Source organism: Coregonus clupeaformis, chromosome 2 (genome assembly GCF_020615455.1).
Source record: "Coregonus clupeaformis isolate EN_2021a chromosome 2, ASM2061545v1, whole genome shotgun sequence".
NCBI lineage: Eukaryota > Metazoa > Chordata > Actinopteri > Salmoniformes > Salmonidae > Coregonus > Coregonus clupeaformis.
In genome coordinates, this window is record NC_059193.1 from 40,620,071 (window position 1) to 40,642,430 (window position 22,360).

At 42.4% G+C, this 22,360-nt stretch overlaps 1 protein-coding gene across 2 annotated transcripts in view; it reads left to right on the plus strand.

The window, feature by feature from the left end:
* The window catches only part of LOC121535236 (short transient receptor potential channel 3-like), a 105,614-nt gene that overhangs the window by 12,339 nt on the left and 70,915 nt on the right, over window positions 1-22,360 (plus strand). The window contains exons 2-3 of one of the 2 annotated variants that reach the window (XM_041842111.2): window positions 3,429-4,203; window positions 4,624-4,674. In XM_041842111.2, the coding sequence (XP_041698045.2) occupies window positions 3,429-4,203; window positions 4,624-4,674 (826 nt within the window). Of the gene's footprint in view, window positions 1-3,428; window positions 4,204-4,623; window positions 4,675-22,360 lie in introns of those variants that run through there. The other variant, XM_041842101.2, reaches the window with a different exon arrangement.

Consider the following 22,360-nt stretch of genomic DNA (forward strand, 5'->3'; position numbering starts at 1 on the left):
TTCCACCATAATTTGCAAATAAATTAATAAAAAATCCTACAATGTGATTTCTTTGAATTTTTTTTCTCATTTTGTCTGTCATAGTTGACGTGTACCTATGATGAAAATTACAGGCCTCTCTCATCTTTTTAAGTGGGAGAACTTGCACAATTGGTGGCTGACTAAATACTTTTTTTCCCAACTGTACTTAACTCCCCGGCCATCCAACAATCCAAACTAGATGCCCTCAATCTCACACAAATTATCAAGGAACCTACCAGGTACAACCCTAAATCCGTAAACATGGGCACCCTCATAGATATCATCCTGACTAACTTACCCTCTAAATACACCTCCGCTGTCTTCAACCAGGATCTCAGCGATCACTGCCTTATTGCCTGCGTCCGTAATGGGTCCGCGGTCAAACGACCACCCCTCATCACTGTCAAACGCTCCCTAAAACACTTTAGCGAGCAGGCCTTCCTAATTGACCTGGCCCAGGTATCTTGGATGGACATCGATCTCATTCCGTCAGTAGAGGATGCCTGGTTGTTCTTTAAAAGTGCTTTCCTCTCAATCTTAAATAAGCATGCCCCATTCAAAAAATGCAGAACTAAGAACAGATATAGCCCCTGGTTCTCCTCAGCCTTGACTGCCCTTGACCAGTACAAAAACATCCTGTGGCGTACTGCATTAGCATCGAACAGCCCCCGCGATATGCAACTTTTCAGGGAAGTCAGGAAGCAATATACACAATCAGTTAGGAAAGCAAAGGCTAGCTTTTTCAAACAGAAATTTGCATCCTGTAGCACTAACTCCAAAAAGTTTTGGGACACTGTAAAGTCCATGGAGAATAAGAGCACCTCCTCCCAACTGCCCACTGCACTGAGGCTAGGAAACACTGTCACAACAGATAAATCTACAACAATCGAGAAATTCAACAAGCATTTTGCTACGGCTGGCCATGCTTTCCACCTGGCTACCACTACCCTGGCCACCAGCTCTGCACCCTCCGCTGCAACTTGCTTCTCCTTTACACAAATTCAGACAGCTGATGTTCTGAAAGAGCTGAAAAATCTGGACCTCTACAAATCAGCTGGGCTAGATAATCTGGACCCTTTCTTTCTAAAATTGTCGCAATCCCTATTAATAGCCTGTTCAATCTCTATTTCGTAATGTCTGAGATCCCCAGAGATTGGAAAGCTGCCGCGGTCATCCCCCTCTTCAAAGGGGGTGACACTCTAGATCCAAACTGTTACAGACCTATATCCATCCTGCCCTGCCTTTCGAAAGTTTTTGAAAGCCAGGTTAACAAACATATCACCGACCATTTCGAATGCCACCGTACCTTCTCCGCTATGCAATCCGGTTTCCGAGCTGGTCATGGGTGCACCTCAGACTGTAAACTCTCCTTCCAGACTCACATTAAGCATCTCCAATCAAAAGTTAGATCTAGAATCGGCTTCCTATTTCGCAACAAAGCCTCCTTCACTCATGCTGCCAAACATGCCTTCGTAAAACTGACTATCCTACCGATCCTTGACTTCGGCGATGTCATTTAGAAAATAGCCTCCAACATTCTACTCAGCAAATTGGATGTAGTCTATCACAGTGCCATCCGTTTTGTCACCAAAGCCCCATATACTACCCACCATTGTGACCTGTACACTCTTGTTAGCTGGCCCTCAATACATATTCCTCACCAAACCCACTGGCTCCAGGTCATCTATAAATCAATGCTAGGCAAATCCCCGTCTTATCTTAGCTCACTGGTCACCATAGCAACACCCATCCGTAGTATGCGTCCAGCAGGTATATCTCACTGGTCATCCCCAAAGCCAACACCTCCTTTGGCCGCCATTCTTTACAGTTCTCTGCTGCCAATGACTGGAACGAACTGCAAAAATCTCTGAAGCTGGAGACTCTTATCTCCCTCACTAACTTTAGGCGTAAGTTGTCAGAGCAGCTTACCGATCACTGCACCTGTACACAGCCAATCTGTAATTAGCCCACCCAACTACCTCATCCCCATATTGTTATTTATTTTGCTAATTTGCACCCCAGTATCTCTATTTGCACATCATCTTTTGCACATCTATCATTCCAGTGTTAATACGAAATTGTCACTATTTTGCACTATGGCCTATTTATTGCCTTACCTCCATAATTTACTACATTCGCACACACTGTATATATATTTTCTGTTGTATTTTTGACTTTATGTTTTGTTTACCCCATATGTAACTCTGTGTTGTTATTTTTATCGCACTGCTTTGCATTATCTTGGCCAGGTCGCAGTTGTAAATGAGAACTTGTTCTCAACTGGCTTACCTGGTTAAATAAAGTAGAAAAAAAGAATAAAAAAAATAGGACAGAAGCCTATCTCCTGTTCCTGAAGCTTGAGGCAGCTTGATGTACAAGTACTCCCCCTTGTCTATCAGGGCATTATTTGAATGTATGATCCTCCAGTGTTCTTGCCTTATGACTCAAACTGAAATTGAGTTGGATGTTTTTAATCAAAACTGGACTTGAGTTGAATTGGCCCAGAGAGGGAATGGAACCGAATTGAATTAATGGAATAGACTATTAATTGGCTACTCATTTATTTTGATAAATGTGTATTTTCATATCAAGCATTATTTGGTCCATTTGAGGTGGGCTGGTTTAATAATAATTTCCAAGTTCAAGTACATTTTATGGACCAACTCCTACTACTCAATTACCAATGGTGTACAAATACTTACCAAATACCCTCGGATATTATTAAGCCACTATCAAAAATAAGTAATCCAACGTATTTTATGACTATGGCTCTCATCTCTGGCAAGTGCAGTTGCTTGAGTTCATACCTGGCACAGAAACCCATGATATATCAGTGCAACCTGTAGTTGTATCACTCAGGCATCTGTTGTGTGTCATTAAAATGCTATTAACACCACAAGGATTTCTCACACAGTCTGTGGGGTGCTCTGTCACTGGCTCACCTCTCACTAAGACGGCTGGGGTGGCTAGGTTCTAATGAATACACTGCTGTCCGGCTGCCACTCTCCACTCTGTTGTGAACGTAGGGGTGGCATGGGGTGGTGGAATTATGTGGCTGTGGGCCAAGGAACAACAGAAACTGTGCAGACATCAAAGATGATGCTCTAGATAAGCCCTTGTGCCAGAACGCAACAAAAGCGCCGAGCTTATATCACTGGTCTCTTTGAATGGTGAAGGGTCATTTAGTAGACTTTGTAAAACATAGGCCTACAACTGAAGTCATCTATTTATAGTTGAAGGACAAAGCAGCTTGTTTTAACTTGTAGGGTAGTTTATCTTTACTATCCCAGAGGGGCAATTGTCTTTATAGCTGGTAGTCAGTCAAACTTGGTGGTAAATATGTTTGCAAAAGTCAAGGCTCTTCACAGAGGAAGTAACCATGATGTCGTTTTCTCTGTCTCTGCAAGGAAATCCGCAGCGGAACTCGAGCTCCCCGCCCACCAGCGGATGACGGCGGCGCGGGAGAAGGGTCGCCGACCGGCGATGCGCGGGCCGGCCTTCATGTTCAACGACCGCACCACCAGCATGACCGCCGAGGAGGAGCGCTTTCTGGACGCTGCCGAGTACGGCAACATCCCTGTGGTCCGCAAGATGCTGGAGGAGTCCACCACGCTCAATGTCAACTGCGTGGACTACATGGGCCAGAACGCATTGCAGCTGGCGGTGGGCAACGAGCACCTGGAGGTGACGGAACTGCTGCTGAGGAGGGACAACCTGGCGCGCATCGGTGACGCCCTACTCCTGGCTATCTCGAAAGGCTATGTCAGGATCGTGGAAGTAATCTTGGCCCATCCGTCCTTCCAAGCCAGCGAGCGGCTGACGCGGAGTCCGTGCGAGCTGCAGGACGACGACTTCTACTCGTACGACGAGGACGGTACACGCTTCTCGCCCGACATCACCCCCATCATTCTGGCTGCGCACTGCCAGAAGTATGAGGTGGTGCACATGCTGCTGTTGAAGGGTGCGCGCATCGAGCGGCCACATGACTACTTTTGCAAGTGTGCAGAATGCACCGAGAAACAGGGCAAAGACTCTTTCAGCCACTCACGCTCGCGCATCAATGCCTACCGGGGCCTGGCTAGCCCAGCTTACCTGTCGCTGTCTAGCGAGGACCCGGTGCTCACCGCACTGGAGCTCAGCAACGAACTGACCAAGTTGGCCAACATCGAGAAGGAGTTCAAGGTAGGACACTTATGAACTACTCGCACAGGGTTGCAAAATTCTGGAAACGTTCCCAAATCGCAGGTTTTTCAGAAATCTATTTCTAAGAACGCTCTCAATATTGTTAGCTTTTTCAGAAAAACCTAGGAATTTTGGGAAATTTCACAGAATTTTGGAAACCTTCTACTCAGAAGCTAATGCGCGATGTCTGTTTTTTCGACATTTATTTTGATGGCATAACCATGTTTGATCGGTTTCTTGACATAGTACTAACAAGATTGATGATTGTTATCAGGTAAAGTCTTGTACAATAGCAATGTGTTGATGCTGCTTATCTACACCTAATTTCTGCCTCATGTTTTCATTTTAACACAGATGTTGTCATGTAATGAATCTTCAACCTGTGTGTGTGTTTGTGTGTTATGCTGCTGTCGCCACCAGGATAAAAAGAGCCATAAAAAAGAGACCATGCAGCACAATTGCTTTTCCCTGGTAAATATGTTTAACTACATCAATTCATTGACATTGATTTAAAAAATGCCTAGCCTCACACTGGCTAATTACTTGCTGTTACTTCAAGGGTAAACTGTCTTTTAGCATTTCTGGCTGACTGTCAGCTTGTGCATTAAGTTGTTATTTAGACACACATTGTGAAAGAGACTTGAATTACAAGACTAGTTAATGGGAGAGAGGGAAAACTGTGGTGTTTCAAAAAACAAATGTCCTCTCCTTTAAGAACTGCTTTGATTTTTTTAAAATTATTTGTCTAATTTGTATTGATTGTAAAAATGAGTTCACTGAACCATATTGCCACAAAAGCTTATTACCCAAATTTGCTAAAGTGTTCCATGCTGTTAAACATATTAACAACCATTTTGAGCTTGGCATGATGCAACAAGCTGGACTGAATTTGTTTTAAATTAGAACATTTTAGGAAAGGATGCTTGTTTGTAGTCTGGATACCAGTCTTTTTAGCTAACATTCCACTCCTTGCCACTCCCCACTGGGCACAAACTGGTTAAATCAGTGTTGTTTCAACGTAATTTCTCAATGTATTGTGACGTGCAATCTACGTGGAAAATACATTGGATTTGAAAAAAGTATTTGTTTTGAGGGTGAAATTACAACCACATGACTGGCATCATGGTAACCAATTTTCAACATTGACAAACCTTGTATAAAATATGTTGAATTTGTACCTTTGAAACAATGTCAGATCTTCAATGTAATGTCCACTATAAGAACAAACTATAGGCTGGGCAGCACCTCCTACTGGAAAGTTGATCTATCTACAGTTACCTTTTGGTATCCCATCCAGGGTTTTAACCAAGCCCAGTCCTGCTTAGCTTTGATATTTGTCACCAGCTGTTACCAATGTGCTATCGTGAGGATGATTGTTGAGAAATCTCCACTAAATAGATTCACTGTTGCTATCAAAGTCATTTCAACAGGTAGGTTTAACAGAGAAAATGAAATTTAACCATACTGTATCAATCATATATCATCATGATGCTATTTGGGCATGTATAGCATTTGGGAAGTCATCAACAGCTATTGTTTAAATTCAACCCAGGATTCAACTAAAAATAGACAATACATATAGGCCTAGGTTACATAGCTCTCAATATCGGACCTCATACAGGGCTTGTTATGTTTTGTGCTGATACCTGTTTTCTTCAATCTGTTCTCTGAATTGTCCTTTTGCTTCCCTCTGTGAGAGATGCAGTGAGATGATGGAGGTATATCGGAACATGTTCTAGTGAATCAAATGCAGTAAATGGTTCACTGCCTCTTACCACATGGTGCAATGCTTCACTTTAGAGTTGGAACATAATGTTCAGTTATGAGTGACTGGAAATGTAGGGTTTGGACTTGCCAAAAACTGCATTCAAATTGTCTCCCATTCTATGTCTTTGGACAGATGGATTAGGACAAATCGATCATAATTAGAAAGAATAAAGCAAAGACATAAACAAAGTGGCAGATGCACTCTGAACAAAGTCTAGTTGTTCCATGGAAATTAAATCCAGAATAAATGCTCTCAGCAAACAATCACATTTAAAAGCACATTGACTGTTCTCCATGCTCCTATCTGGCAGGCGGTATCAAGGCTTAGACCAAAAGACTCATAAACAGCTTCTATCCCCTGGCCATAAGACTGTTAAATGGCTAACAACTACTGCTCCCCCTCACACCTACGCTGCTGCTAAAATGATTATTGATTCGATATATTACTACCATTACGCTGCTGTTCATTGAAGATTGATTGCCATTAGTATCTATCTATTTATCCTGCTACTGGTCACTATTACTCCTGTTTACATGTATAGTACCAGTGAAAAGTTTGGACACACCTACTCATTCAAGGGTTTTTCTTTATTTTTAATATTTTCTACATTGTAGAATAATAGTGAAGACATCAAAACTATGAAATAACACATATGGAATCATGTAGTAACCAAAAAAGTGTTAAACAAATCAAAATGTATGTTATATTTTAGATTCTTCAAAGTAGCCACCCTTTGCCTTGATGACAGCTTTGCACACTCTTGGCATTCTCTCAACCAGCTTCACCTGGAATACTTTTCCAACAGTCTTGAAGGAGTTCCCACATATGCTGAACACTTGTTGGCTGATTTTCCTTCACTCTTCGGTCCGTCTCATCCCAAACCATCTCAATTGGGTTGAGGTCGGGTGATTGTGGAGGCCAGGTCATCTGATGCAGCACTCCATCACTCTACTTCTTGGTCAAATAGCCCTTACACAGCCTGGAGGTGTGTTTTGGGTCATTGTCCTGTTGAAAAACAAATGATAGTCCCACTAAGCGCTAACCAGATGGGATGGCGTATCGCTGCAGAATGCTGTGGTAGCCATGCTGGTGTTTCTTGGCTCAAGCAAGTCTCTTCTTTGCAGCAATTCGACCTTGGCCTGATTCACGCAGTCTCTTCTGAACAGTTGATGTTGAGATGTGTCTGTTACTTGAACTCTGTGAAGCATTGAGGGTTGAAGTCAGAAGTTTACATACACTTAGGTTGGAGTCATTAAAACTAGTTTTCAACCACTTGCAAAAACCTATAGTTTTTGCAAGTCAGTTAAGACATCTACTTTGTGCATGACACAAGTAATTTTTCCAACAATTGTTTACAGACAGATTATTTAATTTTTTATTTACTGTATCACAATTCCAGTGGGTCAGAAGTTTACATACACTAAGTTGAATGTGCCTTTAAACAGCTTGGAAAATTCCAAAAAATATGTCATGGCTTTAGAAGCTTCTGATAGGCTAATTGACATAATTTCAGTCAATTGGAGGTGTACCTGTGGAAATCAGCCAAGACCTCAGAAAAAAAATTGTAGACCTCCACAACTCTGGTTCATCCTTGGGAGCAATTTCCAAACGCCTGAAGGTACCACGTTCATCTGTACAAACAATAGTACGCAACTATAAACACCATGGGACCACGCAGCCGTCACAGGAAGGAGACGCGTTCTGTCTCCTGGAGATGAACATACTTTGGTGCGAAAAGTGCAAATCAATCCCAGAACAACAGCAAAGGACCTTGTGAAGATGCTGGAGGAAACAGGTACAAAAGTATCTATATCTACAGTAAAACAAGTCCTATATCGACATAACCTGAAAGGCCGCTCAGCAAGGAACAAGCCACTGCTCCAAAAGCCAGACTACGGTTTGCAACTGCACACGAGGACAAAGATTGTACTTTTTGGAGAAATGTCCTCTGGTCTGATGAAACTAAAATGTAACTGTTTGGCCATAATGATCATCGTTATGTTTGGAGGAAAAAGGGGGTTACTTGCAAGCCGAAGAACACCATCCCAACTGTGAAGCACGGGGGTGGCAGCATCATGCATCAAATTATGTGGAGATATTGAAGCAACATCTCAAGACATCAGTCAGGAAGTTAAAGCTTGGTTGCAAATGGGTCTTCCAAATGGACAATGACCCCAAGCATACTTCCAAAGTTGTTGCAAAATGGTTAAGGACAACAAAGTCAAGGTATTGGAGTGGCCAACACAAAGCCCTGACCTCAATCCTATAGAACATTTGTGGGCAGAACTGAAAAAGCGTGTTCGAGCAAGGAGGCCTACAAACCTGACTCAGTTACACCAGCTCTGTCAGGAGGAATGGGCCAAAATTCACCCAACTTATTGTGGGAAGATTGTGGAAGGCTACCCGAAACGTTTGACCCAAGTTAAACAATTTAAAGGCAATGCTACCAAATACTAATTGAGTGTATGTAAACTTCTGACCCACTGAGAATGTGATGAAAGAAATAGAAGCTGAAATAAATCATTCTCTCTACTATTATTCTGACATTTCACATTCTTAAAATAAAGTGGTGATCCTAACTGACCTAAGAAAGGGAATTTTTACTAGGATTAAATGTCAGGAATTGTGAAAATTGAGTTTAAATTTATTTGGCTAAGGTGTATATAAACTTCCAACTTCAACTGTATTTGTGCTGCAATCTGAGGTACAGTTAACCAAGATGGCGTAGCAGTGCGGTCGTGTATTCTGTAGTGTGCTCGTGTAGCCAATTTTTATTTTTTTGTATTTTTCGTATATATTTCTCAATCTCACTTTTCATCCTTCAACTAAATATACTTTCCTGCAACCCGCCTCACCCAATGTGGAACGGATTCTATTATTTCTTATACCTTTTTATCAAGAACCTCCATCTGAAACTAGCCAGCTAGCCAGCTAACTAGCTACTTGCAAGCTACTTGCTATTAGCCACCGTTAGCGGTTTTCACCATTGTCCGTGGCCTGCACTACCTACCAGCTAGCTCTAGCCTGGACAATTATCGGCCAGTCTGCACAGCACGCTATTGATCCAGAACATATTGGATTTTCTGCCGGAATCACTGAATCACTGGACCTTTAACATCGGATCATCGCAACTAGCTAGCTGCAACCGAATGGATGTTGTTGTTGGCTAATCACCACTGCCCCGAAACAAGCACCAGTTAGCCTTGAGCTAGCCTCGAGCCAGGCCCATCTCCCGGCCATCTACCTCTCTGTCAACCGGACGGGACCTCCTAGTGTAGACATGGAGCCCCGCCGATCCATCACGACTGGTCTGCCGACGTAATCGTCTGATGTGGTTTCAACAGGCTTCCCATTGCGGCGACCACAAGATCCATCTGCTAGCCCCGGCCCGCTAACACACGCAATCAACAGCCGAGCCTCCTGCTAGCCTGTGCAATAGCAGCCATCGAACTGCTCCCGGACTCTCCTTTTGCTGTTCACTGGACCTTATGATCACTCAGCTACACAGCTGATGCCTGCTGTACTGTTCCCTTACACGATACCCCATCCTGTTAATCTGTCCTGTTTATCTGTTTAGCCTCAGCCCAAACTTTCGTCTCCATTAACCAGTTGTTGTCTTAGCTCTCTCGAATAACACCTGTGATTGTGTTATGCTTCTCTCGCATGTCAATATGTCTTGCCTATTGCTGTTTCGGTTAGTTCTTATTATGCAATTTCACTGTAGAGCCCCCAGTCCCGCTTAACCTGCCTCAGATAGCTCCTTTGGCCCACCCCCCAAACACGCGGAGACCGGCTCAATCGGTGCCTCCAGTGATGCTATCTCTTTCATCGTTACCCAACGCTTAGGTTTACCTCCACTGTACACATATCCTTCCATATCCTTGTCTGTACATAATTCCCTGAATCTATTCTACAACGCCCGGAAATCTGCACCTTTTATTCTCTGTACCCAACGCACTAGAAGACCAGTTCTTAAAGCCTTTAGCCATATCCTTATTCTACTCCTCCTCTGTTCCTCTGATGATGTAGAGGTTAACCCAGGCCCTGTAGCCCCCAGTATCACTTCTACTCCCCAGACGCTATCATTTGTTGACTTCTGTAACCGTAAAAGCCTTGGTTTCTTGCAAGTTAACATCAGAAGCCTCCTCCCTAAGTTTGAGGAATTCACTGCGTTATCACACTCTGCCAACACTGATGTTCTAGCAGTGTCTGAATCCTGGCTTAGGAAGGCCACCAAAAACTCTGAAATGTTCATCCCCAACTACAAAATATTCCGTCTAGATAGAACTGCCAAAGGGGGCAGAGTTGCAATCTACTGTAGAGATAGCATGCAGAGCTCTATCATACTATCCAGGTCTGTGACCAAACAGTTTGAGCTTCTACTTCTAAAAATCCACCTTTCCAGAAATAAGTCTCTCACTGTTACCGCTTGCTACAGACCGCCCTCAGCCCCCAGCTGTGCCCTGGACATCATATGTGAATTGATTGCCCCCCATCTATCCTCAGAGTTCGAACTGCTTGGTAACCTAAACTGGGATATGCTTAACACCCCGGCCGTCCTACAATCTAAACTAGATGCCCTCAATCTCACACAATTTTTCAAAGAACCTACCAGGTACACCCCTAAATCAGTAAACATGGGCACCCTCATAGATATCATCCTGACTAATTTACCCTCTAAATACACCTTCAACCAGGATCTCAGCGATCACTGCCTCATTGCCTGCTTCCGTAATGGGTCCGCGGTCAAACGACCACCCCTCATCACTGTCAAACGCTCCCTAAAACACTTCAGCGAGCAGGCCTTTCTAATTGACCTGGCCTGGGTATCCTGGATGTATATTGACCTCATTCCGTCAGTAGAGGATGCCTGGTTGTTCTTTAAAGTACTTTCCTCTCCATCTTAAATAAGCATGTCCCATTCAAAAAATTCAGAACTAAGAACAGATATAGCCCCTGGTTCACCCCAGACTTGACTGCCCTTGACCAGCACAAAAACATCCTGTGGCGTACTGCATTAGCATCGAACAGCCCCCTCGATATTAAACCTTTCAGGGAAGTCAGAAACCAGTATACACAATCAGTTAGGAAAGCAAAGGCTAGCTTTTTCAAACAGAAATGTGCATCCTGTAGCACTAACTCCAAAAATTTGGGGACACTGTAAAGCCCATGGAGAATAAGAGCACCTCCTCCCAGCTGCCCACTGCACTGAGGCTAGGAAACACTGTCACCACTGATAAATCTACCATAATCGAGAATTTCGCTACGGCTGGCCATGCTTTCCACCTGGCAACCCCTACCCTAGCCACCAGCTCTGCAACTTGCCCATGCCCACCCCCCCTTCTCCTTTACCCAAATTCAGATAGCTGCAAAATCTGGACCCCTACTATTTTTTTTACATATTAGTCATTTAGCAGACGCTGTTATCTAGAGCGACTTACAGTTAGTGAGTTTTTTTTATTATTTTTTTATACTGGCACCCCGTGGGAATCGAACCCATAACCCTGGCATTGCAAGCGCCATGCTCTACCAACTGAGCTACACGGGGCCCCTTGCTGGGCTAGACAATCTGGACCCTTTCTTTCTAAAATTAGATCCCCAAAGATTGGAAAGCTGCCGATGTCATCCCCCTCTTCAAAGGTGGTGACACTCTAGATCCAAACTGTTACAGACCTATATCCATCCTACCCTGCCTTTCGAAAGTATTTGAAAGCCAAGTTAACAAACAGATCACCGACAATTTCGAATCCCACCGTACCTTCTCCGCTATGCAATCTGGTTTCCGAGCTGGTCATGGGTGCACCTCAGCCACGCTCAAGGTCCTAAACGATATTATAACCGTGATCGATAAAAGACAGTACTGTGCAGCCATCTTCATTTGGTTTCTCAAATGACTGCCTCGCCTGGTTCACCAACTACTTATCAGATGGAGTTATATGTATCAAATCGGAGGGCCTGTTGTCTGGACCTCTGGGAGTCTCTATGGGGGTGCCACAGGGTTCAATTCTCGGGCCGACTCTATTCTCTGTGTATATCAATAATGTCGCTCTTGCTGCTGGTGACTCTCAGATCCACCTCTACGCAGAGGACACCATTTTGTATACATCTGGCCCTTCATTGGACACTGTATTAACAAACCTCCAAACGAGCATCAACGCCATACAACACTCCTTCCGTAGCCTCCAACTGCTCTTAATTGCTAGTAAAACTAAATGCATGCTCTTCAATCGAACGCTGCTTGCACCCGCCCACCCGACTAGAATCACTACTCTCGGCGGGTCTGACTTAGAATATGTGGACAACTACAAATACCTAGGTGTCTGGTTAGACCGTAAACTCTCCTTGCAGACTCACATTAAGCATCTCCAATCCAAAGTTAAATCTAAAATCGGCTTCCTATTTCGCAACAAAGCCTCCTTCACTCATGCTGCCAAACATGCCCTCGTAAAACTGACTATCCTACCGATCCTTGACTTCGGCGATGTCATTTAAAAAATAGCCTCCAACACTCTACTCAGCAAATTGGATGTAGTCTATCACAGTGCCATCCGTTTTGTCACCAAAGCCCCATTTACTACCCACCTTTGTGACCTGTACGCTCTCGTTGGCTGGCCCTCACTACATATTCGTTGCCAAACCCACTGACTCCAGGTCATCTATAAGTCTCTGCTAGGCAAATCCCCGCCTTATCTTAGCTCATTGGTCACCATAGCAACACCCACCCCAAATCTCTGAAGCTGGAGACTCTTATCTCCCTCACTATCTTTAAGCATCAGTTGTCAGATCAGCTTACTGATCACTGCACCTGTACACAGCCCATCTGTAATTAGCCCACCCAACTACTTCATCCCCAGATTGTTATTTATTTTGCTAATTTGCACCCCAGTATCTCTATTTGCACATCATCTTCTGCACATCTATCACCCCAGTGTTAATACTAAATTGTAATTATTTTGCACTATGGCCTATTTATTGCCTTACCTCCATAACTTACTACATTTGCACACACTTTATATATATTTTCTATTGTGTTATTGACTGTATGTTTTGTTTATCCCATGTGTAACTCTCATGTGAGCCAGTTTCATCATAGCGCTTGATGGTTTTTGCGACTGCACTTTCAAAATTCTTGATTGACTGACCTTCATGTCTTAAAGTAATGATAGACTGTCGTTTGTCTTTGCTTATTTGAGCTGTTCTTGCCATAATATGGACTTGGTCTTTTTTTGCCAAATAGGGCTATCTTCCAATTATTCAGTGACAACTTTTTGAAGTTTGTGACAGCAACTATGTGAGCTTATTACAGTATTATAGACACTATGTCCTGGGATTTCCTATGATCTTCTATGTAGAAGAACCCTTTACCTTCTAACAACTCTTGTGTAGGTTGTGAGTGTCATAGAGCAAGAGTCTCAGCTTTTCATAGATAGCTTTTAATAGTGTGTAGCTCAAACCATTCTACAGATGTTTTTGTAAAAATGCCTTGCCCCGGGCCCCTTCGGGATCTGCCCTTGTCTCACAAACACCGCTCTAGCTCAGCCCCCGTTAATCACACAGACATGTTTGGTGTCTACGGATGCAGAAGACACACAATGTTTAAAATGGGTTGGCGTTACGGTGGGACTGTTTGGGTTAATGCATCTTTAATTGTGTTCTTAGAGCGAGGTTGAAACAACAATGTGATTGATTATATTTCACTCCAAGCTGCATTTGTTTTGCATTGTTTTTGTAAGATAATATTATTTCCATTTCAATAATGAATGTACTTTGCTAAACTCAAGTAAAAGTGGTGTCTCGTGAGTATCGGTTATTCAATAAATAATTATGACCATTATAGACGGGACCTATCCCTATTATAGGGATAGGATGTAGCTCAGTGTTAAATTCACCATATATAAGCCAATATGACACCAATCTCGATGAAAATTAGCAAATCAACTTGATTGGAGGTACACAAAACACTCCCCGCATTTCGTCAAGAGCCGTCCGGCCGTTACCGAGAACCACATACTGGATTTTGTAACAGGGTCGTTAGCAATTGATTTTGAAGAGTATTCCTTGAGCATACCTAGTTCAAATTCTAAACATCAGATTAAAACGAGACTATAGTGTCCATAAAGTGACCATTGGACTTAAAAAATGACGGATTGACTAAGTTTGTAGGTAGAACAGTTTTTATTAAATGTATAATTTATCGCTCTCACGTGCTCATTTCTGTCCATTAAGAACCAACGAGGTGCTACCTTTTTGTAGCATTTCTGACAATGCTAACATATTTTTTAGCCGAAATTCAGAGTTCTAACACTGGGTTGGTTGCTCGGACACAACACAGCTGCTTGCACCATGCTACCAGTCATAAGAAGTGTATGCGAACAAACCTAGGCTACTGTACATAGCTAGCTATATGGTGGTATTCAAGCTGAGGTTAATCAATAAATGCAAACAGATATTTTGATTAGCTAGGTAGCCAACTAGCTAACGTTACGTAGCTAACGTTAGCTTACTTGTACAAAATCCAGCAGCTAGCCTCTGTAGCTAGCTAACGAACAGGCAACTAAAGGTAGCTAGCCAATGAATGTGGTTTTATTTTGATTAGATGGGTAGCTAGCTAGCTAGCTAACATAATGTTGTACTAGTCAGATGAGAGCTAACGTTGGCTAGGTAGCTAACCAACAAGCGAGGAAAGCTAGCTAGCTAGCTATATTTAGCCAAGTAAGGTTTTTCACATAAGGCTGAAGTCATGTGTAAACTGCTGATCTAGACACTCGCGTGTAATCGAAGCACAAACAAATATGCACAATTAAACTAGCGAACGTCATTGGCTGCTATGATAGCCAATTAACTTTAGTAAGCAAAGTAACCATAGCTAACGTAAGCTCGTAATGTTAGCTAACGTGGATGGCCGGTTCATGCACCACAATAGATCATACTTTCTTACACACAACATAACTAGCAAAATACTAGCAAAATGCATAGGGCTTACAATTAAAAAGGTATTGTCGGATATTATTAATCTTAATCAGACAGGCTTTTTACATCAACGATACATTGGAGATAATATAAGACAAGTACTGGAAATAATAGAACACTATGAAAAATCTAGGAAACCAGGCCTGTTATTCATAGCTGACTTTGAAAAGGCTTTTGATAAAGTACAACTGGAATTTATATATAAATGCCTGAAATATTTCAATTTTAGAGAATATCTTATACAATGGGTTAAAGTTATGTATAGTAACCCTGGGTGTAAAATTATAAATAATGGGTACTTCTCATAAAGTATTAAACTTTCAAGAGGAGTAAAACAATGCTGTCCACTATCGGCATATCTATTTATTATTGCTATCGAAATTTTAGCTATTAAAATCAGTTACAATAATATCAAGGGACTAGAAATCCAGGGCTTAAAAATAAAGGTGTCATTGTATACTGATGATTCAGGTTTTATTTTAAATCCACAATGTGGATCCCTCCACAGCCTCAAAAAGGATCTAGATAATGTGTATAACCTCTCTGGATTACAACCAAATTATGGTACGTGTATTATATTACGTATTGGATCAGTAAGAAATACAACTTTACATTCCTGTGTAGTTTACCAATAAAATGGTCTGACAGTGATGTGGACATACTCGGTATTCCTATCCCGAAATAAATAAATGATCTCACTACAATCAATTTTAATAGAAAGATAGCAAAAATAGATAATATTTTGATACCATGGAAAGGAAAATACCTGTCTATTTGTGGAAAAAACACCCTGATTAACTCTTAAGTCATATCCCAGTTTACCTATTTTCTTATGGCCTTGCCTACACCTAGCGACATGTTTTTTGTATTTTATGAGCAAAATATATTCCATTTTATTTGGAACGGCAAGCCAGACAAAATTAAACGGGCCTATTTATATAATGAATATGAATTCGGAGGGCAGAAATTATTAAATATTAAAGCATTAGACCTCTCACTAAAGGAACTGGTTCTCTATCAGATTAGTAAGAATATCTCACCCAATGTTCAAGAATGGCCTTTTCCCCTTTATTCAGATTACAACCTCTCACTTTCGGTTATTTGCAAAATCATCTCCAAAATATCGCTATTTTTAAAACAAGCCATAGAAAGTTGGTTGCAACTTCAATTTAATCCTCCTGAAAAGACAGAACAAATAATACAAAAAATCTTATGGTTAAACTCAAATATAGTAATTTATTTTAAAAAACATAGTTTTGGGAAGAAAAAAAAAAATATATATATAATCTTTGTAAATTACAGTGGGGAAAAAAAGTATTTAGTCAGCCACCAATTGTGCAAGTTCTCCCACTTAAAAAGATGAGAGAGGCCTGTAATTTTCATCATAGGTACACGTCAACTATGACAGACAAAATGAGGAAAAAAAATCCAGAAAATCACATTGTAGGATTTTTAATGAATTTATTTGCAAATTATGGTGGAAAATAAGTATTTGGTCAATAACAAAAGTTTCTCAATACTTTGTTATATACCCTTTGTTGGCAATGACACAGGTCAAATGTTTTCTGTAAGTCTTCACAAGGTTTTCACACACTGTTGCTGGTATTTTGGCCCATGCCTCCATGCAGATCTCCTCTAGAGCAGTGATGTTTTGGGGCTGTCGCTGGGCAACACGGACTTTCAACTCCCTCCAAAGATTTTCTATGGGGTTGAGATCTGGAGACTGGCTAGGCCACTCCAGGACCTTGAAATGCTTCTTACGAAGCCACTCCTTTGTTGCCCGGGCGGTGTGTTTGGGATCATTGTCATGCTGAAAGACCCAGCCACGTTTCATCTTCAATGCCCTTGCTGATGGAAGGAGGTTTTCACTCAAAATCTCACGATACATGGCCCCATTCATTCTTTCCTTTACACGGATCAGTCGTCCTGGTCCCTTTGTAGAAAAACAGCCCCAAAGCATGATGTTTCCACCCCCATGCTTCACAGTAGGTATGGTGTTCTTTGGATGCAACTCAGCATTCTTTGTCCTCCAAACACGACGAGTTGAGTTTTTACCAAAAAGTTATATTTTGGTTTCATCTGACCATATGACATTCTCCCAATCCTCTTCTGGATCATCCAAATGCACTCTAGCAAACTTCAGACAGGCCTGGACATGTACTGGCTGAAGCAGGGGGACACGTCTGGCACTGCAGGATTTGAGTCCCTGGCGGCATAGTGTGTTACTGATTGTAGGCTTTGATACTTTGGTCCCAGCTCTCTGCAGGTCATTCACTACGTCCCCCCGTGTGGTTCTGGGATTTTTGCTCACCGTTCTTGTGATCATTTTGACCCCACGGGGTGAGATCTTGCATGGAGCCCCAGATCGAGGGAGATTATCAGTGGTCTTGTATGTCTTCCATTTCCTAATAATTGCTCCCACAGTTGATTTCTTCAAACCAAGCTGCTTACCTATTGCAGATTCAGTCTTCCCAGCCTGGTGCAGGTCTACAATTTTGTTTCTGGTGTCCTTTGACAGCTCTTTGGTCTTGGCCATAGTGGAGTTTGGAGTGTGACTGTTTGAGGTTGTGGACAGGTGTCTTTTATACTGATAACAAGTTCAAACAGGTGCCATTAATACAGGTAATGAGTGGAGGACAGAGGAGCCTCTTAAAGAAGAAGTTACAGGTCTGTGAGAGCCAGAAATCTAGCTTGTTTGTAGGTGACCAAATACTTATTTTCCACCATAATTTGCAAATAAATTCATTAAAAATCCTACAATGTGATTTTCTGGATTTTCTTTTCTCATTTTGTCTGTCATAGTTGACGTGTACCTATGATGGAAATTACAGGCCTCTCTCATCTTTTTAAGTGGGAGAACGTGCACAATTGGTGGCTGACTAAATACTTTTTTTCCCCCAATGTATATCTTAAATAGGACTGGTGGAGATATGTCACACATGCAGCTACCAAAAATATATGGAAATGTCTGCTCTACCAAAATTACAACCAACAAATTGCAGCATTACCGCAAAAATGGAAGAGGCAAGTGGAAGGGGAAAAAAGTAAGGAACTTGTTTGTCGGCCCTGCATTAATGACCAAAATTGGTTAAAGGACCAAAAATTTTACAGCTGCACCATATAGATTGCAAAATAGTTGGGAAGAGATTTTCGATGTACCGATTCCATGGCACAGGGTTTATGAACTGATACAAAAAATGACGCCAGATTCAAAACGTAGTATTTTTCAATTTAAATTATTATACAAAATTCTTGCAACCAATAGAATGTTATATATATGGGGGATACAACCATCCCAGCTCTGCAGATTGTGCTGCGAAGAGACAGAATCATTAGATCATTTGTTTTGATACTGTCCATTTATAGCTTGTTTTTGGTCGCAGGTTCAGGAATGGCTGAAGAATTGCAACATTTACCTGGAGCTAACTCTGCAAATAGCACTGCTGGGTGATTTGAGAAGTAATAATCAATCGAACAATAATACAATAATACTTTTAGCAAAAAAAAGGATCTTTCATTTACAATCTGTAGAAACTATGAGAATAGAAATGTTCAGAACTTTTGTGAAACATCACAGCACAGTTGAAAAATATATGGCAAATGGAAATGGGAGAGGTTGAGGGTAGCTGAAGGATTAAAAATAAACAAAAGATAACTATTGTAAAATACACTATGTCCCTAAATGTACACTGCTCAAAAAAATAAAGGGAACACTTAAACAACACAATGTAACTCCAAGTCAATCACACTTCTGTGAAATCAAACTGTCCACTTAGGAAGCAACACTGATTGACAATAAATTTCACATGCTGTTGTGCAAATGAAATAGACAACAGGTGGAAATATAGGCAATTAGCAAGACACCCCCAATAAAGGACTGGTTTTGCAGATGGTGACCACAGACCACTTCCCAGTTCCTATGCTTCCTGGCTGATGTTTTGGTCACTTTTGAAAGCTGGCGGTGCTTTCACTCTAGTGGTAGCAAGAGACGGAGTCTACAACCCACACAAGTGGCTCAGGTAGTGCAGCTCATCCAGGATGGCACATCAATGCGAGCTGTGGCAAGAAGGTTTGCTGTGTCTGTCAGCGTAGCGTCCAGAGCATGGAGGCGCTACCAGGAGACAGGCCAGTACATCAGGAGACGTGGAGGAGGCCGTAGGAGGGCAACAACCCAGCAGCAGGACTGCTACCTCCGCCTTTGTGCAAGGAGAAGCAGGAGGAGCACTGCCAGAGCCCTGCAAAATGCCTCCAGCAGGCCACAAATGTGCATGTGTCTCCTCAAGCGGTCAGAAACAGACTCCATGAGGGTGGTATGAGGGCCCGACGTCCACAGGTGGGGGTTGTGCTTACAGCCCAACACCGTGCAGGACGTTTGGCATTTGCCAGAGAACACCAAGATTGGCAAATTCGCCACTGGCGCCCTGTGCTCTTCACAGATGAAAGCAGGTTCAGAGTCTGGAGACGCCGTGGAGAACGTTCTGCTGCCTGCAACATCCTCCAGCATGACCGGTTTGGCGGTGGGTCAGTCATGGTGTGGGGTGGCATTTCTTTGGGGGGCCGCACAGCCCTCCATGTGCTCGCCAGAGGTAGCCTGACTGCCATTAGGTACCGAGATGAGATCCTCAGACCCCTTGTGAGACCATATGCTGGTGCGGTTGGCCCTGGGTTCCTCCTAATGCAAGACAATGCTAGACCTCATGTGGCTGGAGTGTGTCAGCAGTTCCTGCAAGAGGAAGGCATTGATGCTATGGACTGGCCCGCCCGTTCCCCAGACCTGAATCCAATTGAGCACATCTGGGACATCATGTCTCGCTCCATTCACCAACGCCACGTTGCACCACAGACTGTCCAGGAGTTGGCGGATGCTTTAGTCCAGGTCTGGGAGGAGATCCCTCAGGAGACCATCCGCCACCTCATCAGCAGCATGCCCAGGCGTTTACAGGCACGTGGCGGCCACACACACTACTGAGCCTAATTTTGACTTGTTTTAAGGACATTACATCAAAGTTGGATCAGCCTGTAGTGTGGTTTTCCACTTTAATTTTGAGGGTGACTCCAAATCCAGACCTCCATGGGTTGATAAATTTGATTTCCATTGATAATTTTTGTGTGATTTTGTTGTCAGCACATTCAACTATGTAAAGAAAAAAATATTTCATAAGATTATTTCATTCATTCAGATCTAGGATGTGTTATTTTAGTGTTCCCTTAATTTTTTTGAGCAGTGTATAAACAGTGCATTCGGAAAGTGTTCAAACCCTTCACTTTTTCTTCATTTTGTTACGTTACAGCCTTATTCTAAAATGGATGAAATAGTTTTTTCCCCTCATCAATCTACACACAATACTCCATAATGACAAAGCAAAAAAAGCTTTTTAGAAATGTTGGATAAAAAAATAAAAAAAATAAACAGAAATATCACATTTACATATGTAGTCAGACCCTTTACTCAGTACTTTGTTGAAGCACCTTTGGCAGCGATTACAGCCTCAAGTCTTCTTGGGTATTACACTACAAGCTTGGCACACCTGTATTTGGGGAGTTTCTCCCATTCTTCTTTGCAGATCCTCTCAAGCTCTGTCAGGTTGGATGAGGAGCATCGCTGCACAGCTATTTTCAGGTCTCTCCAGAGATGTCCGGGCTCTGGCTGGGCCACTCAAGGATATTCAGAGACTTGTCCTGAAGCCTCTCCTGCGTTGTCTTGGCTGTGTGCTTGGGGTCGTTGTCCTGTTGGAAGGTGAACCTTTGCCCCAGTCTGAGGTCGCGAGCGCTCTGGAGCTTTCCCTCGATCCTGACTAGTGTCCCTGCCGCTGAAAAACATCCCTACAGCATGATAATACCACCACCATGCTTCACCGTAGGGATGGTGCCAGGTTTCCTCCAGACGTGACGCTTGGCATCTTGGTTTCATCAGACCAGAGAATCTTGTTTCTCATGGTCTGAGAGACCTTTAGCTGTCTTTCGCCAAGCTCCAAGCGGGCTGTCATGTGCCTTTTACTGCTTCCGTCTGGCCACTCTACCATAAAGGCCTAATTGTTGGTGTGCTGCTGAGATGGTTGTCCTTCTGGAAGGTTCTCCCATCTCCACAGAGGAACTCTGGAGCTCTGTCAGAGTGACCATCTGGTTCTTGGTCACCTCCCTTACCAAGGCCCTTCTCCCCCGTTTGGCCGGGCGGCCAGCTCTAGGAAGAGTCTTGGTGGTTCCAAACATCTCCCATTTAAGAGTGATGGAGGCCACTGTATTATATGGGACCTTCAATGCTGCAGACATTTTTTGGTTCCCTTCCCCAGATCTGTGCCTCGACACAATCCTGTCTCGGAGCTCTACGGACAATTTCTTCAACCTCATGGCTTGGTTTTTGCTCTGACATGCACTGTCAACTGTGGGACCTTATATAGACAGGTGTGTGCCTTTCTAAATCATGTTCAATCAATTGAATTTACCACAGGTGGACTCCAATCAAGTTGTAGAAACATCTCAAGGACGATCAATGGAAACAGGATGCACCTGAGCTCAATTTCAAGTCTCATAGCAATGAGTCTGAATACTTATGCAAAAAAAAAGAAGAAGCTGTTTGCGCTTTGTCATTATGGGGTATTGTGTGTAGATTGCTGAGGAAATTGTTGTATTTAATCCATTTTAGAATAAGGCTGTAACGTAACAAAATGTGGAAAAATTCAAGGGGTCTGAATACTTTCCGAAGTATATACAGTACCAGTCAAAAGGTTTGACACACCTACTCATTCCAGGGTTTTTCATTATCTACATTGTAGAATAATAGTGAAGACATCAAAACTATGAAATAACACATATGGAATAATATAGTAACCAAAAAAGTGTTAAACAAATCAAAATATATTTTAGATTTGAGATTCTTCAAATAGCCACCCTTTGCCTTGATGACAGCTTTGCACATTCTTGGCATTCTCTCAACCAGCTTCATGAGGTAGTCATCTGGAATGCATTTCAATTAACAGGTGTGCCTTCTTAAAAGTTTATTTTTGTCACGCCCTGGCCTATAGAACTCTAGCTAGTTTGGTCAGGGTGTGAATTTCTAGGTTTGTATTTCTATGTTTGGCCGGGTGTGGTTCCGAATCAGAGGCAGCGGTCGCTCGATTGGGGATCATACTTAGGCAGCCAGTTTTCCTGCCTGTGTTGTGGGTTTTTGTTGTGTTCCTGTTTTAGGCTTGTGTGTTAGCCTTTTTTTTTATTTATTTTTTATTTCACCTTTATTTAACCAGGTAAACCAGTTGAGAACAAGTTCTCATTTACAACTGCGACCTGGCCAAGATAAAGCAAAGCAGTGCGATAAAAACAACAACACAGAGTTACATATGGGGTAAAACAAAACAAAGTCAAAAATAAATAAATAATACAACAGAAATACATATATATACAGTGTGTGCAAATTTAGCAAGT